General features: G+C 46.5%; 1 protein-coding gene across 4 annotated transcripts in view; it reads right to left on the bottom strand.

Moving 5' to 3' along the window:
* Positions 1-8,591: 8,591 nt before the first annotated feature.
* The window catches only part of ELP6 (elongator acetyltransferase complex subunit 6), a 36,755-nt gene continuing 27,209 nt past the window's right edge, over positions 8,592-18,137 (bottom strand). For all 4 annotated transcript variants that reach the window (XM_085879804.1, XM_085879805.1, XM_085879808.1 and 1 more), the window contains 2 exons: positions 13,022-13,168; positions 8,592-9,164 (listed from right to left, as the gene is read on the bottom strand). In XM_085879804.1, coding sequence (XP_085735930.1) covers positions 9,054-9,164; positions 13,022-13,168 — 258 coding nt within the window. In that variant the 3' untranslated portion in view covers positions 8,592-9,053. The remainder of the gene's footprint in view (positions 9,165-13,021; positions 13,169-18,137) is intronic.

Consider the following 18,137-nt stretch of genomic DNA (forward strand, 5'->3'; position numbering starts at 1 on the left):
CGTGATAAAAAAATCACACAAAATATTTAGAAATTTATTTCCAGGAAGGGCCAATCGTGGGGACGAGACTGAGATCCAACTTGGTGTTGGGGTCATGGTGCGGTGATGGAGACCATCTCAATGCAGGGCTCATGGTGACGAGACCGAGATCGCTTCAATGCAGGGCTCATGGTGACTAGACCAGAACCATCTCAATGCAGGGCTCATGGTGCCGAGACCAGAACCATCTCAATGCAGGGCTCATGGTGACGAGACCAGAACCATCTCAATGCAGGCTCATGGTGACGAGACCGAGATCCCTTCAATGCAGGGCTCATGGTGACGAGACCAGAACCATCTCAACGCAGGGCTCATGGTGACTAGACCAGAACCATCTCAATGCAGGCTCATGGTGACAAGACCAGAACCATCTCAATGCAGGCTCATGGTGACGAGACCGAGATCCCTTCAATGCGGGGCTCATGGTGACGAGACCGAGATCCCTTCAATGCAGGGCTCATGGTGACAAGACCAGAACCATCTCAATGCAGGGCTCATGGTGCTGAGACCAGAACCATCTCAATGCAGGGCTCATGGTGCTGAGACCAGAACCATCTCAATGCAGGGCTCATGGTGACGAGACCAGAACCATCTCAACGCAGGCTCATTGTGACAAGACCAGAACCATCTCAATGCAGGCTCATGGTGACGAGACCGAGATCCCTTCAATGCAGGGCTCATGGTGACGAGACCGAGATCCCTTCAATGCAGGGCTCATAGTGCCGAGACCAGAACCATCTCAATGCAGGCTCATGGTGACGAGACCGAGATCCCTTCAATGCGGGGCTCATGGTGACGAGACCGAGATCCCTTCAATGCAGGGCTCATGGTGACGAGACCAGAACCATCTCAATGCAGGGCTCATGGTGCCGAGACCAGAACCATCTCAATGCAGGGCTCATGGTGCCGAGACCACAACCATCTCAATGCAGGCTCATGGTGCCGAGACCACAACCATCTCAATGCAGGCTCATGGTGACTAGACCAGAACCATCTCAATGCAGGGCTCATGGTGACAAGACCAGAACTATCTCAATGCAGGGCTCATGGTGCCAAGGCCGGGATCCATCTCGATGCAGGGCTCATGGTGTCAAGAGCAAGATCCATCTCAGTGCAGGGCTCATGGTGCCGAGAGTGACACCCATCTCGATGCAGGGCTCATGGTGACAAGACCAGAACTATCTCAATGCAGGGCTCATGGTGCCAAGGCCGGGATCCATCTCGATGCAGGGCTCATGGTGTCAAGAGCAAGATCCATCTCAGTGCAGGGCTCATGGTGCCGAGAGTGACACCCATCTCGATGCAGGGCTCATGGTGCCGAGAATGAGACCCATCTCAGTGCACGGCTCATGGTGACAAGACCAGAACCATCTCAATGCAGGGCTCATGGTGATAAGACCAGAACCATCTCAATGCAGGCTCATGGTGACGAGACCGAGATCGCTTCAATGCAGGGCTCATGGTGACTAGACCAGAACCATCTCAATGCAGGCTCATGGTGACGAGACCGAGATCCCTTCAATGCAGGGCTCATGGTGACGAGACCGAGATCCCTTCAATGCAGGGCTCATGGTGACAAGACCAGAACCATCTCAATGCAGGGCTCATGGTGCTGAGACCAGAACCATCTCAATGCAGGGCTCATGGTGCTGAGACCAGAACCATCTCAATGCAGGGCTCATGGTGACTAGACCAGAACCATCTCAATGCAGGCTCATGGTGACAAGACCAGAACCATTTCAATGCAGGCTCATGGTGACGAGACCGAGATCCCTTCAATGCAGGGCTCATGGTGACGAGACCAGTACCATCTCAATGCAGGGCTCATGGTGCCGAGACCAGAATCATCTCAATGCAGGGCTCATGGTGACTAGACCAGAACCATCTCAATGCAGGGCTCATGGTGCCAAGGCCGGGATCCATCTCGATGCAGGGCTCATGGTGTCAAGAGCAAGATCCATCTCAGTGCAGGGCTCATGGTGCCGAGAGTGACACCCATCTCGATGCAGGGCTCATGGTGCCGAGAGTGAGACCCATCTCAGTGCAGGGCTCATGGTGCCGAGGCCGGGATCCATCTCGATGCATGGCTCATGGTGCTGATTATGGAAGCCATTAAAATGCAGGGCTCATGGTGCCGAGAGTGAGACCCATCTCGATGCAGGGCTCATGGTGCCGAGGCTGGATCCATCTCGATGCAGGTCTCATGGTGCTGAATCTGGAAACCATTAAAATGCAGGTCTCATGGTGCCGAGAGTGAGACCCATCTCGATGCAGGGCTCATGGTACCGAGGCTGGATCCATCTCGATGCAGGGCTCATGGTGTCAAGAGCAAGATCCATCTCGATGCAGGGCTCATGGTGCTGAATCTGGAAACCATTAAAATGCAGGGCTCATGGTGCCGAGAGTGAGACCCATCTCGATGCAGGGCTCATGGTGCCGAGGCTGGATCCATCTCGATGCAGGGCTCATGGTGTCAAGAGCAAGATCCATCTCGATGCAGGGCTCATGGTGCTGAGAATGAGATCCATCTCAGTGTAGGGGTCATGGTGAATGTCATGCTTCAGTGTAGGGGTCATTCAAGGTTTTCCACATTTTCTTCATGTTTTCGCAGGCGTATTCAGGTTTTATTTTGCATTTTCACATTCTTGTCATGTTTTTGTGGGAGTATTTGTGGGGTTTTTGTGTTTTAGTGGGCACGAGACGACCCGTGAACCCGTTGGGTTCCTGTTGTGACAGCATTTGATGAAAAAAAACAAGACACAAAATTTTAATATCATTTAGTGGTGAAACTTTAACTTGAAGAAAATTTGAGCATTAATCTCAGGAGGCATCGTTCAGCCAACCGGTTTCTCGAGGTAAATCAACACATTCTCCATGGTTTGTCCTTGCGCTTTATGGATCGTCATACCAAAACTTGATTGAATCGGGATTGATTTTTTAATAATTTTTATCGTTGCCCGATTTTAACGAAACTTGATACTGCACACCACAGGCGAATGGTGAGTAAGGTGGCCCTAAATTTTTTGCGCTATCGTGTACCGTTTTGGTTGTATTTCGGGAACATACAAACATATATATATATATATATATTTATATCTATACATATATATTTATATCTATACATATATACATACATACATGCATATACATATATATGCATACAAGATGAGAGTTTTAGTAATAGTGTTGCGAATCTGGAAGCCTTGAGCACACAACATACAGGTCCTCTAGATCAGTTATTTCGGTAAGAACGTGTTACCAGTTAGGGTCCCGTCCCTGGTCTAACGGGTAATTAAATGTTCCTGCGCTGTGGAGTTATTTGGATAGTTAGGGTTTTTCTTTTATTTTGAAACCCCCAACATCAATGACGACCACACCGCATGACCCTCACCTTCACTTCGCCTCCTTCACCTCGATCTGGCTGACGTCATGGTGGGCGGAGTTCAAGGAAGAGCCACGCGGCGGCCCTCGACCAATCGGCGTGCAACGAGTGGGGTGACCGTCGCCTGGCCAACCAGATCCCGCGACAGGAAGAAAGGGCTCCGCGTGACGTCACCACGCCCCCGGGCCAATCAAGGAGCTTGCCGCCCGTTATGGCCAGTGAGAGAGACGGAGAGTTATCTTGCGTGCCAAAACCAGCCAGTGAAAGAGACGGAGAGTGATCTTGCGTGCTAAAACCAGCCAGTGAGAGAGAGAGAGAGAGAGAGTCGCGAGGAGGCGCCCCCCTCTGAAGAGGGGGAGGGGGTATAATTATAGACGCGGTCTGCACGTTCGTCGTTGTTCTGGTCCTGGCAAGAAGTGCGCGCGGTTGTTCTGGTTCTGGCAAGAAGTGTGAACATCTGCGCGCAGGGCGATTGAGTTCTAAAAGCATCTGCGCACGGAGTGGTCGGTGCCAGAAAGGGTCCTCTCCCGCCAGCCTTCGCCCTGCCGACTTCGTTCGCCTGTATCATGTTGGGGGTCCAGTTCTGCCCCGAGGACCTGGTCCTTGAAGACCGCACGAGGCGGACAGGTCTGAGAGAGGCCTCAATAAAGACCATTTGGTCCGATCATTTTGGGTGTGTGCATGTGTGTGTGTTCATGGCGCCAGTCAGATAAGTAGTAAATAGTATAAGTGGTTTTTTTGCTTGTATATACGTGCATTTATTAAAATTCGGTTTAACTCTGCTTTTGCGTGCTTCCCTCGTTTCCCAATCATTATTGTAAATAAACATCCCCATTTCTGAAATGTTTCAGCTTGTTCGTGTCTATTCCTTCATTGGCTTCGCTTGCTGCGTGTTGGGAAATTAGCCAGACCGTTGCCATTGTAACGGGATATTTGGGACCGACGGATCTCGGCGATCAAACCGCTCGGATCGCACACGGTTCGAGTACGCTAAGCGGCTCGTTCCGTACGAGCATCGTCGAGGGTGAATTTCCCCGGTAGTTTAGACCACTTGGGTATTGAGGTAAATTGAAATTGGCAATCGACCCTACCCCACGTGGTCTGTATATTGGCGAACTTCGGTCCAATAAGGGACCCTTACTTTTCCGAAAAGGTACGATCTGAATTCCGGGCGATCGGTCGAGCCGACTCTACTGCTCCATCTGGTGGTCGTGCTCGCAGCCGACGCCCGGCCCCGCAACAATATATCGATAGATAGATATTAACGTTTTGTTTTCATGTTTTCATGGGTGTTTTTCGCATATTTGGGAGCGTATTCGTGTTTTTTTTTTCGCATTTTCGTGGACATAATCGCACTTCTTTTTTCACGTTTTTGTGAGTGTGTTCATGGTTTTTCACATTTTTTCGTGTTTTCGCAGGTGTATTCAGGTTTTATTTTGCATTTTCACATTTTTGCTGTTTTCGTGGATGTATTCGCGTTTTTTTTTTTGCGTTTTAGCGGGCACATTCACGTTTCTCTCACGTCTTCATTGGCGTTTTCACATTTTCTGGGCGTATTCGCGTTTTTTCGCAATTTCGTGGATATAATCATTTTTTTGGACGTTTTTGTGGGTATATTCACGTTTTTTTTTGCATTTTCTTCGTGTTTTCGTGGGCGTATTCAGGTTTTATTTCACATTTTCACATTTTTGTTGTGTTTTCCTGGGCGTTTTCACATTTTTTTGTGTTTTAATGGGTGTATTCGCGTTTTTTCTCACATTTTCATGGGCGTTTTGTCATTTTCGGATTTTTGTGGAAGTATTCGCGTTTTTTGTGCATGTATTCACAGTTTTTCACGTTTTTGTGGGCATATTCGCATTTTTGTGGACGTATTCACAGTTTTTCGCATTTTTGTGGGCATATTCCCTTTTTTGTGTTTTAGTGGGCGTATTCGCATTTTTGTGGAAGTATTCGCGTGTTTCGCATTTTTGTGGACGTATTCACATTTTTGTGGACGTATTAGCGTTTACGTGGACATATTCACAGTTGTTTGCATTTTTGTGGTCGTATTCACAGTTTTTCGCGTTTTGTGGGCATATTCACGGTTTTTTTTTTTTTTACTCTTTTTGTGGGCGTATTCGCATTTTTGTGGACGTATTTGCGTTTTTGTGGACATATTCACAGTTTTTTGCGTTTTTGTGGTCGTATTCAGTTTTTGTGGGCATATTCACGTTTTTTAACGTTTTTTGCGGGCGCATTCGCATTTTTGTGGATGTATTCGCGTTTTTTGCATTTTTGTGGACGTATTCACAGTTTTTGCATTTCAGTGGGTATATTGACGCTTTTTTCGCGTTTTGTGGATGTATTAGCGTTTTTGTGGACATATTCACAGTTTTTCGCATTTTTGTAGGCATATTCACGTTTAACGTTTTTTGCAGGCGCATTCGCATTTTTGTGGATGTATTCGCGTTTTTTGCATTTTTGTGGACGTATTCACAGTTTTTGCATTTTAGTGGGCATATTCACGCTTTTTCGCATTTTTGTGGGCGTATCGCGTTTTTGTGGACATATTCACAGTTTTATTTTTTGCGTTTTTGTGGTCGTATTCAGTTTTTCGCGTTTTTGTGGGCATATTCACGTTTTTTTTTCGCGTTTTTGTGGGCATATTCACGGGTTTTTTTTACTGTTTTGTGGGCGTATTCGCATTTTTGTGGACGTATTAGCGTTTTTGTGGACATATTCAGTTTTTTGCTTTTTTGTGGTCGTATTCACAGTTTTTAGCGTTTTTGTGGGCATATTCACGGTTTTTTCGCATTTTTGTGGGCATATTCACGGTTTTTTTTCTACTGTTTTTTTTGTGGGCGTATTCACATTTTTGTAGCCGTATTAGCGTTTTTGTGGACATATTCATAGTTTTTTGCGATTTTGTGGTCGACTTCACAGTTTTTCACGTTTTTGTGGGCATATGCACGTTTTTGCGGGTGCATTCGCATTTTTGTGGAAGTATTCACGTTTTTTCCATTTTTGTGGACGTATTCACAGTTTTTGCATTTTCGTGTGCATATTCATGGTTTGTTTTCCGCGTTTTCGTGGGCATATTCACGGGGTTTTTTTCGCGTTTTTGTGGGCATATTCATGGTTTTTTCATGTTTTTTGTGGGCGTATTCACATTTTTGTTGACGTTTTCGAGTTTTTGTAGTCGTATTCACAGTTTTTCGCGTTTTGTGGGCATATTCATGATTTTTTTTCACATTTTTGTGGGCGTATTCCCGTTTTCCCATTTATGTGGACGTAGTCTCAGTTTTTCGCATTTTCACGTTTTTTTCGCGTTTTTGTGGGCATATTCACATTTTAATTGCGTTTTTGTGGGTGTAGTCACGCTTTTTTGTGTTTTTGTGGACATATTAGTGTTTTCGTTGGCGTAGTCACATTTTTAACCTCCACCATCGAAGATGGACGGAGGTTACTGTTTTCACCCCTGTCTGTTTGTTTGTGAACAGTATTATGGAAAAACTCCTGGACGGATTTCGACGAAACTTGGTGGGGGGATTAGGTATGGTCCAAGGATCATGCCATTAGATTTTGGACTTGGTCCAAAAAAAAAAAAACTTAGAAAATTTTGCAACTTTTTTTCAAAAAAAATTCGATTTTATTTTTTGGCCATTTCTGCATGCGTGTCAATCTAGTTTAGTTTATTCAATCGTGGTTCAGTAGAGTCTGATCCGTTTTGACCTACAATGAATAGGATATCAGGTTCACTTAAGTGACCCAGTAGTATTGGCGGCAGAGGTTTTGCACTCTACCGAGTGCTCCCCCTCTAGTTTTGTGTGTTTTTCATGGGTTTTTTTTCTCGCATGTTTTTTTTTGCGGCCGTATTCACGGGTTTTTTTATAGGATTTGTGATTTTTTCCCCCTTTTCTCAATGAAACAATGCCCTGACATTTGCAGCATTTCAGAAACATATCCCCCAGGAATGACGCAGTCTGATAGTACATTATTGCATGATTCACATGTACAGAGCACTTTTAAACCATATCCTGAAAGGTGGGTGATTTAATAATCACATTGAGGAATCTCATTCTTTACCCATTTTATTTAACTTCATTATGTTGTTCTGCATGTCTCATTTACAAGCTCCCCATAATAATGTATAAAAGTAAGCTTTGCCTTTTAGGTGTATGGAGGTTATGTTTTCACCCCTGTCTGTCTGTGAGCAAGATATCTCAAAATGTTATGGACAGATTTGGACGAAATTTGGTGGACAGGTTGGGTGTGTGACAGATGAATCGATTTGATTTTGGTTCAGGTCTGGATGCAGATCCGGCCTTTCAGTTGTTATTTTGTATGCAGCCTCTGGCAGCTTAGCTGCACCATTTTCTGGTGGTGCAGCTGTGCTGCTGATGCAATGCCCTGTTACCAGCATGCTGGTACTCATTTTGCTGACCTCAGAAGGATGACAGGCTGAGTCAACCCACCTGGTGTTAATTCAATGGATGGCAGGGGCTTGAACTTAAGACCCTAAGATGTCTACGCCAGCCCCCATAACCGTGAAGCCAACACCAAGCTTGGCCTATCAGTGTTATACAATTTAACATAAACTGTTCAGCCTGGTGGAAGTGTGCGCTGTACTAGGTGCCATTTTAGGTATTGCACTTCCCTCTGTCTTCATTCTCCCCCCCCCCATCTTTCCTCTAACCCCACAACTCCCACTTCCATCGACTGTATTAAGGGTCCTGAAGGCAAAACTCACTCTTCCTTCCATGAGTCTCAGTTTAATATACAACCCTTTCTCATCCCATCCACTGCTCCCCCAAAATGGAAGGGTCTTTTCATTTTCGGTTGGCTTGCTGGCATTCTCATCTGAATCCAGGTCAAAACACAAAATACCACATGTTTATGCACATCTACTAATGGCCATGTAATTCATAGAAAAGAACACTGAAGTGTACTAATCTATGTGTCCTCCATGTGATTTTTGTCCAAGCTCGACGATGAGCCTGAAATTAATGTTATAAAAAAAACAACCTTAGAATAAAGCCAGAAAGACAACTTACAATTGTCCTCCGTACACACTTGCCTCTCCCAGCATGCATACGTTATAAAAAGATGGGCCCTAAGGCTTTATCAGCAAGACATAAATAGGTTTTATCCACAGATTAAAGGAGACAGGTGACTGTGATGAATCCGATAGTTATTGTGTGCGTCTCGGTTTTATTGGTTGGCTGAGCATACGTCTGCATTGTATCCAAAGCGTTTGGGCATTTACATCATGTGGACATCAATGGACAAAGGTGACACCACTGTGACACAGCAGATGATATGAACATTATAAATAATAAGCCATTGGGAGGCGAGTTGACAAAGTTGATGTGAATAAAATTTATGTCAACGTGCACCAACTGGGAAAAATGTTTAGCAATATGGACGAAATACACGAAGGGTGGTTATAAGGTGGAGGTTCAATGCAAAAATCCCTGTTAATTACATTCGGAAGTGCAAATATATACGATTTTGAGAGAGGTTGAGGACAACCTCAACTCATGATCATTCGAATCGATACTCAGTGAGAAAAGATTCCCAAACGGGAAATCAAAGGACCTTAACAACAAGGATAAGTCAGTTTGAGAAGATGTTACAGCAAAACGCTGCCCAGTCACAGCACGGCCGATGATGTTCCACGAGGAAATAGCTGAATCGCTTTGTCCAACAGTTTGTACTGGTAAACCTGCACGTTGCTTGGCTTACGAGGGCTTGCCACTGTCATCTGCAAGTTACGCAGCAGAAATTATTTCCAATGGTATGTGTGAACAATGAAATGTGATATTCAGGGATACCAGTTCACGCACGCACCGATGCAAGTGTGACGTTTTTACCCTAGTAACACATGGGTAACAATAATTTATCTCACCCTGAGCCACAGAGGATAATATTATCAAAAAAAACAACAACTCAACTTTACATCAAAACTTTTTACCCCTAAGTTTACCTCTGTGTTCAAATCAACGCAGAATATGGAATTCCAATCCAACAAGTGTTTATTCAGATTGGAACAGAACTTACTAATGTTGTTGTCATTAATGCACAAAGTAAACTCTCTTTCTCTGATGTATCGTACTCTTCAAAGAGTGGCGGTACCACTGAAGCAGCTTCCTGAACAAGGGTTTGCCATTGCCTTTCCAGCAGTAGTTAGGGCAGGAATTTGTCATTTGGCCAGGGTGCTGGCGATTGCTCGCCAACTCTTCGCGAAGGGCACCATGGGATATTCAACGTCCAGCAACCAATGCTGGCAAATGGGACCACCCAGTTTAACGTCCATCCGTGGGACACACATTGATGAATCACTTTGCCTGTGAAACACCAGGATGACAATTTATCACAGGGTCTGGATTCAAACCCAGGCTACACAGCTTGGAGGTGAGTGTGTGGATGTCTTGGCCATCCTGTCAGCTCACAAAGTAAACGCTTGTATTTTATAAATGTCCTTGTTCTGATGGTTACCATGCCCAAGGAGTTGCTGTAGCTGTGTCCAATAAGCTGGCTGCAATGAAAATTGAAGTAACACCAGTCAACGAGCATGTTATGAAACCAACGATTCATCACTCCTTGGGTGTCATTTCCCTGGTCTCTGTTTATGCTCTGACCGAGGTGAGTGATTTCACCGTGAAGGACGCATTCTATGCCACGCTCGAGTCTGTGGTTGATCAGTGCCCCAGATGAGATACACTTCTAGTCTTGGGGGATTTCAATGCATCGACTGGAACTAATAGGGAAGGTTATGATATGTGTGTTGATCCCCATGGGCCAGGAACTGTGAACCTGAATAGCACTAAGTTCCTTGACTTTGCAAGAAGTCATGGACTTAGGGTGGCTGGTTCATGGTTTCAGCGCCCACAAGCTCATCGCTGGACTTGGTATTCCAACGCTGGCGGTGTGGCAAAGGAGATTGACCATGTCCTTGTTGATGGTCGCTGGAGGATGATCCAGAACTGCAGGGTCTACCAGAGTGCTCAGTTCCTCAATACTGACCACCGGTTGTAATAGCAACTCTAAAGTTGCACCATAAATCCAGGAGAATGGTACCATCCCACCCTAGGCTGGATGTTTGCAAGCTCAAGGATGAGAGGGTAGCTGAGGAGTTTGCGAACAAGCTGAGTGGAGATTTTGGGGGTCTGGTTGCTTTGGGAGGTCCTGAAGAGTTGTGGAGTGCCTTCAAGCCCACTGTACTTGATGTTGCCGGTGGATGTCTTGGAACTCACCGCAGGGCAAAGAAGAATTTTGTCTCTCAAGGGACACTGGATACCATTGACCAGAGTCGCAGGGACAGGCTGAATGGCAGAGCTGAGCTGTTCAGGGAGCTGAGGCGTAAAACTGTACATGCGCTAAGGGTGGACAAGGAGGCCTATGTGCGAGGAATCTGTGAGGGGGCAGAGCATCACTTGTGGTCAGGTGATTGTCGTCCTGCTTACAGGGGAATTCATGCATTGCGTTCATCCAAGCCCATCCCTCGGAGCACTGCAGTTGGAGCAGAGGGTGGTAGGGTCTTGACTGAGGAGTCCGAAGTGAAGGCGCACTGGGACGGTTACTTTGAGCGGTTGTACAAGGCTGATCCCCCAGCTGTCGAGTTGGATGTCAGGGGTGTTACACTCCCGATTGCTGACCCTCCAATCAACTGTGGTCCACCTTCGCTTGTGGGAAAACAGGCTGCAGTGAACCGGTTGAAATGGGGTAAAGCTCCAGGGATCTGTGGCATCCATGCTGAACTTCTCAAGCCTGGTGGAAATGCTGTACTCGTGTCGCTGAATGCAGTTCTGTGCTCTGCCTTGAATACAGGTATCATCCCAACTGACTGGAAGAGGGGCCTTGTTGTCCCTCTCTGGAAAGGGAAGGGTGATCGCCAAGACTGCAACAACTACCGAGGGGTGACGCTGCTCTCAGTGCCGGACAAGGTCTTTGCATGGATAATTCTTGATAGGGTTCACCATCTGCTTGAGCACCAGCATCCAGAGCAGTCAAGCTTTACACCAAAGAGGTCAACGATTGAACGTATCCTTTCTCTTCGGGTCCTCACCGAACGCAGATGAGAGTTTCGGCAGGTGCTGCTTGCAGCTTATGTTGATCTCTGGAAAGCATTTGATTCAGTGAATCGGGATGCTCTCTGGAGGATTCTTGGTCTTCGTGGGGTACCACCAAAACTGATCGATCTGATGTCTGAACTCTACTCTGGTACTGAAAGTGCTGTGAGATGTGGTGGTACCATCTCTGACTTGTTTCCAGTTGTTACTGGAGTTCATCAGCGGTGTGTACTGGCCCCCACACTTTTCAGCACTTGTATGGACTGGATTCGAGGGAGGATGTCGGAGAGATCAAGCTGTGGTGGATCATTTGGGAATGTCAAGATCCCTGACCTTGATTTCGCAGATGATGCTGTCATCTTTGCGGAGACTTTAGATATCCTCTTGGGGACCCTCGAGGTGCTGAATGAGGAGTCGGAGCCGCTGGGATTATGGGTTTCCTGGGTCAAAACCAAGAACCAGGCATTCAATGACATCTTGGATGCTGCTGTCCTGTCTGTGTCTATTTGTGGTGAGGATGTTGAGGTCATGGAGAGATTCACTTACCTTGGCACTGATATTCATGTCCTGCTGGCTGTGAGTCAGAGGTCAATAGACGTCTGGGTCGGGCCTGGGGAGTCAGGGATTCACTGGATAATAGCGTGTGGCGCTGCCAGTACCTGTGCAGGAGGATGAAAGTCCGAGTCTTCAGGTCCTTGGTGCTTCCAGTCTTGCTCTATGGATGCGAGACTTGGACTCTGACCAAGGATCTGAGATGGAGACTTAATTCCTTTGGTACCAGGTCTCTTCGGAGAATCCTTGGCTATCGCTGGTCGGACTTTGTGTCCAATGAGCGGTTGCTGAGAGAGACTCAAATGAGATTTGTTACCTGCATAGTCTGTGAGCGTTAGCTGCGGCTGTATGGACATGTGGCTCGTTTTCCTGATGCTGATCCTGCTCACCAGATTCTCTCAGCGAGGGAGTCTAGTAAGTGGAGGAGGCCAATGGGCCAACCACGTCCCTTGTGGTTGCAGCAGGTTGATCAGCATCTCAAGGAGATGGGGATGGGCCAGGCATCTGCCTGGGGGATGGCCAGACGGAAGCCCCTGGAGTACCGGTGGAAAGTGGACGCAGCGACGTGCTGCTCTGGCGCATGCCATACCTGACCTGACCTTGTTCTGCATGCGATTTGTGTGCAAGCTCCAAGACCGACATGTAATCACTTTTTTAAAAATCCAACGTTAACAGTAATGCAAAGCTCAGTACGTTGCTTCAGGAAAACGTAAGGCTGGTTTGTTGAGGTCATAGACCTTCGAGGTCAGAATATGCATCTCATTTTGATGGTCAAACCTGGTGAAGACTTTCCGCATAAATTTTGTCCCTTGATGTATTGAGTGTCGCAATGTGAGCAAATGTAGCCCTGGACTTATTATGATTCCGAACATGTTCTCCGATGTGTATTTGTATGATGCAAGAAAAGATCAAGTCCAGAATTTACACTTTTTACTTCCCCAGATATTCACCACACCCAAACGTGAAATTAAAGATTTTGGGTGTCATTCAGACTTACCTGACCATGAACCTCTTTACAGGCACCCGTTGATAAACCTTCCACATGCACCATCACAGTACTATTGTGTGAAAGAGATTTCAACAGAAATTCTTCCTCCTCATCAACACAATCATCAGCAGTTGCCACAAGCATCACCAAATCACCCTGCAAATACAAAAAAAAATACATCCATTCACTTCAACGAGTGTAAGAGCACCGACACAACGATCGAACCATCAACACAGACAGTGTAAAACCTTTATAGACCTCAAGTTGAAAAGCCACAGCCGACACGAGATCTTTCAGTAAACACCACCCCAATCAGATGTGATGTTACAGATGTTGACAAAAAGCAGGGATGGCCTTTTTTCTGCATTTTATGACTTGGGACTAATTACATATGACTTGTCTGACAGGTTGTTGAAGAAGTAGCACACTCCTCATCGAGCTGTCCAGCTGGATTTGATTATTGACCAAGCTTCCAACTGTAAGGTCCGTGCTTTACAGGCAGGGTATTGGATTACAAAGTACTAAGTCCCTCGGTTGGACGCGAAGTTGGGGACCCGTCTGTGAGCATTGGCTTGTGTATGCCAAATATCCCACAGTGTCTTTCAAGCAGTATAGGCGAGTTATCCCTGGCACCTTGGTGTGCTCCGACTCGCTCATCGTCTTACAGTTGGCAAGCATGCAGAGTATGCCAAAAAGTGCTCAACGAGAGTTTATGGAGGCTGTTATCCCACAGTGGACAGAAAGAGGTTAGTTTGATGGTGATGACATGTTACTTCGAGAGTTGGCTGTTTGGGCGAGTGATGAAAGCTGCTCACCATCAACAACCTGCACTTGCAAAGCGTGGGAAGTATGCCGAACACTTTTATACGCGTTGTCCTGCAGTGGAATGGAACAGGCTGGTGATTTTCTTTCGTTTTTACATATTACTTAGAGTACACTTAGAGTACACTTAGAGTTAGAGTAAGTCAATGGTGAAGTGAATCAAAAATTTTTTTTGAGAATAGGGATTAAAAGGGGTAGAATAGGGGTAAAAGAAGTTTGGGAGCAGATATAATGGAGAATCTTCTTTCTATTCTGTGCTTAATACCAACAGTTAGGAGTCAGCAACTCGGATTTGCCTTCTCCATTCCCCTGTCCTTTGCATCTTCCTCTCTCAATCCCATGCCCTTCAAATCTCTTTCCAGGACCTCCTTCCATCTTGGCTGTGTGAGGCTCGGTGCAATGTGATTGGCTCCTGGCAAGATTAAATGGTATATCGTATAGGCTTATTAAAAACTGATATTCAAAAATCTGATTCCATATTTGATGATAGAAACTCATGGCCTAAATAATTATGTCAAAACCTGGAGTGAAATCCGATAAAAATTAGGAAAAAGCAAGTTCTTTCAAACCTGATGAATTCAATAATATGCTCGCAGGAGATGAGGTTAAAAAAAAAATTTAATACACAAGGTCGAAGCTCGCATAACAGCAAACACACAGAACATCCAACAAGGAGCAGGAGACAAGAGGGGGGGGGAGAGGGAAGCACAAAACAATGTGGAACAGAAATATTAGGAGATCTGTGGAAGGGAGAGGGATGGGGTGGGGTATACAGGGTAAACAAGATGGACATTACAGAGACTTTTAGGTCCCTACACTACAGGGACTTTCAGGAAGGAAAACAGGGAATTTAAGGGAGGTGGGTTTGGAATGCATTAATGGGGGTAGAAAAGATCATGGTTTTGGATGGGGGAAGATAAGAGACGGTGGTGAACAGCTGTGTTGAAGACCTGGAGGGAAGAGTGGGATTGAAGAGAGTGTGGGAGTTTGTTCCAAAGGTGGGAAAAAGAGGAATGAAGGGTGAGCAGTGATTACTGATTTTCATTGTTTTCCCAGAATGGGGTTGCTGGCAGACCTTGAGCGCCCTACAGAAATAAGATCGGGGGAGAGGGGGGGATCGCAGAAAGAGCAGGGGGGGGGGGGAGGCCGAAAAAGGAGATGGTGGAAGACAGAAAGACCATCTACCTGCCTGCGGTGAGAGAGTGCGGGACCCAAAGGCTCAGCCTTATCGCGGGAGATGCCAATTATCCCAAATGCCTTGGTTTCCACGGCGTGAAGCCGAGAAAGGCGAGATGCAGGAGCACCAGCCCAGAGTAGAGAGCAGTACTCCATCATGCTGTGGATGAAAGCTTTGTACATGGTCAGGAGCTCAGGTGTGCCAAGGAAGGACTTTTCATGACGGAGGATACCCAGTCGGTGTCTGGCTTTGGAGGCCAGGTTGGAAATGTGGCTTTCCCAGGAAAGATCGTGGCAGATAGTGAGACCCAGAAGCTTGAATGAAAGGACTTCGTCAAGAGGATTGTTGAGAAAATAGATGGGGGGGGGGGATTTTCCAGACGGTTCTTTCGGAGAGACATAGTGAGACTATGAGATTTTTAGGAATGAAAGACATGTTCCACGTGTTGGAACAGTTTGTGATTTTATCCAGATCTACAGAGTGAAGAAGCTGCTACTTGCCAATCAGAGGGATGAGAGATGGTACGACAGAGGGTGCAGTCATCAGCAAAGAGATAAAGAGGATTTTCCAGAGAGTCTGAGAGATCATTTATGAAAACCAGAAAAAGAACAGGACCCAGAACACTGCCTTGAGGCACTCCAGCCTGGACAGGAAGAGGGGATGAAAGAACTCCATGAAGGGCCACACGTTGGCTGCAACAGGAGAGGAAGTCTGTGAGCCACGAGTGGAGATTGCCATGGATACCATAGGAAGAGAGTTTGGTGATCAGCGTGGGGTGCCAGACCATATCGAAAGAACGCGATATGTCGAGGGAGATGGCTCTGATCTCATGTCTGGCATTGAGTACCTCCATCTATTGTTTGGAGAGCAGAAGCAGCATATCCAGGGTAGAGTGACCTGGTCTGAAACGAAATTGATGATCGGAAATCAGGCCATTGGAGAAGAGGAAGGATTTGATGTCTGAAGCGATAATGGATTCCATAACCTTGCTGATGATTGGGAGAAGGCTGATTGGTCTGTCCTTGCAGGGATCTGTTTTTGCACCTTTTTATGCAGGGCAGTAATGTTTGCTGATTTTCAAGCAGATGGCAGATGACCTTGAGGAAATGAGAGGGTGAATAGAACAGTGAGGGTGAGCAAAAGCAGCAGAACAGGTTTTCAGGACATTTGGGCTGAAGCCTTCTGGACTGGTTGTGGAATCATTTGAGGTTTGACAGCAAGCTCTCCACCTTGTCGGAAGAAAAGGACACAGAGTCCAGGAACAGCTGGGTGTGACTGGGTAAGGTTGGTCCAGAAAGTGATGGGTTTGGGACACAATGTTTAGAAGCAAACACAGAGTTTAGGCATTCAACCTTTTCACGTGCAATGTCAGCTGTGTGGCCATTTGAGGTAAGGGAGGGGATGAAGGGGGGACATACAACAGAAACAGATTTAACTAGACACCACCAGGATTTGGAAGTGGGAGACAGGTTTGAGAGTTCAGACTTGAGATTGGAAAGATGTCGTTTTCTGGCTTTCTGGCTCAGAAAAGATGTTGTTTTCTGGTAGAGACACACTTGTTATGAGCTTTGTGGAAGGAAATGAGATTGCCTTCGTTGGATTTGCCTTCCATGAGGGTGAAGGCAAGTTGTTTCAGGACAACTGCATTGCCACAAGCTTCAGTGTACAATGGGCAGGAGGAAGGGTATGACAACTGAAGATGAGATGGGATAAATCTGTGCACGAGAGAGAGCAAGTTTCTTTGAAAGAATTCCCAGGATGAGTTGATGTCGGAGAAAGTAGAAATGGGAGACCAGTCTTGAAGTTTGATGGCTGCTTGAAGTCCCTGCTCGTCTGCCTGAGTGAAATGCCAGACTCGACGGTGCTGACGTGGTTCTCTAATTACAGCCAGAGATGTCCACTTTTACAAGCATGTGGTTAGATGAACCGATTGGAGCAGAAATGGCTCCAAAATTCAGTTTTTTCACTCTTTTAAAGGTAATTATTACACGTCTGATTTTATTTTACACCATCCATGGACAACAGTAGTGATCTTTTTGGATTTGGATTCTACTTATATTGTTACGAATCTGGAACCCATCGCACACAACAGCCAGGGTCCCTATAGAACAGTTATATCGATAAGTCCGTGTTTCTAGTCAGGGTTCCTTCACCTTTGTTTAATGGGTGAATAATTGTACGTGCGCTGTGAATTATTTTATAGTTAGACTTTTTGTTACATCAATTACTACAACAACAATATCCTCCTTCGTTTCTCGTCCCACATCATCCATCGGCACCATTAAACATGTGTGTGTCAGCACGTACATGGGCGGAGTTTCCTCGGACACCAGAGCTCCGACTCCACCCCATTGGGATGGAATTGTTCCGCGCGACCAATGAGAGGTGAGACGTCTCAGACACCGACTTTCCCATGAACCCCGGACCAATTGGAGGCGAGACATCTCAGACGGCGAACTTTCCCACGGCCTCTTGACCAATGAGAGGTGAGACGTCTCAGACACCAACTTTTCCATGAACCCTGGACCAATGGGAGGCGAGACGGCTCAGACGGCGAACTTTCCCACAGCCTCTCGACCAATGAGAGGCAAGACGTCTCAGACGGCGATTCTTCCCACGACACCCCTAGCCTGCAGGAGAAATGCAATATAAGGAACGCCAGGGCCTTGGAAACAGCGTTAGGGTTGGGCGATTGGGTTTGAGGTGCCAGAGATCGACTCATCTGGTCTGGTCGGCTTGGCAGCGATCGGGTTTGAGGTGCCGGAGATAAGCTCGTCTGGTCTGGTCGGCTTGGTAGTGCTCGGGTCGTCTCTCGTCTCGTCCACCTGGCGTCCGACGCTTTTTCCTCCGTCCCTGGTGCTTGGAGTGGCATTGTTGCTGCGGGTTCAAGTCCCACCAAGCCAGATCATCGAAGACCACACGAGGTGGTTTATGGTGGGCACTTCTCACACTGCACTGAAAAGCTCAACATCCACTTTTGAAATGATGGGAGAACAGGCATGAATAATGCTGATGCCAAATTTTATTTTCAAACCAGGATATTTTGTCCTCTTTTGAGACAAATCCAACCTCCACCACCCGATGTTGCACCACCATTTTGCAGTGAACTGTATAAGTAGCTCAGAG

The sequence above is a fragment of the Eptatretus burgeri genome, chromosome 4 (genome assembly GCF_056783735.1).
Source record: "Eptatretus burgeri isolate ZD-2024b chromosome 4, Ebu_testis_v1, whole genome shotgun sequence".
In the NCBI taxonomy this organism is placed as follows: domain Eukaryota; kingdom Metazoa; phylum Chordata; class Myxini; order Myxiniformes; family Myxinidae; genus Eptatretus; species Eptatretus burgeri.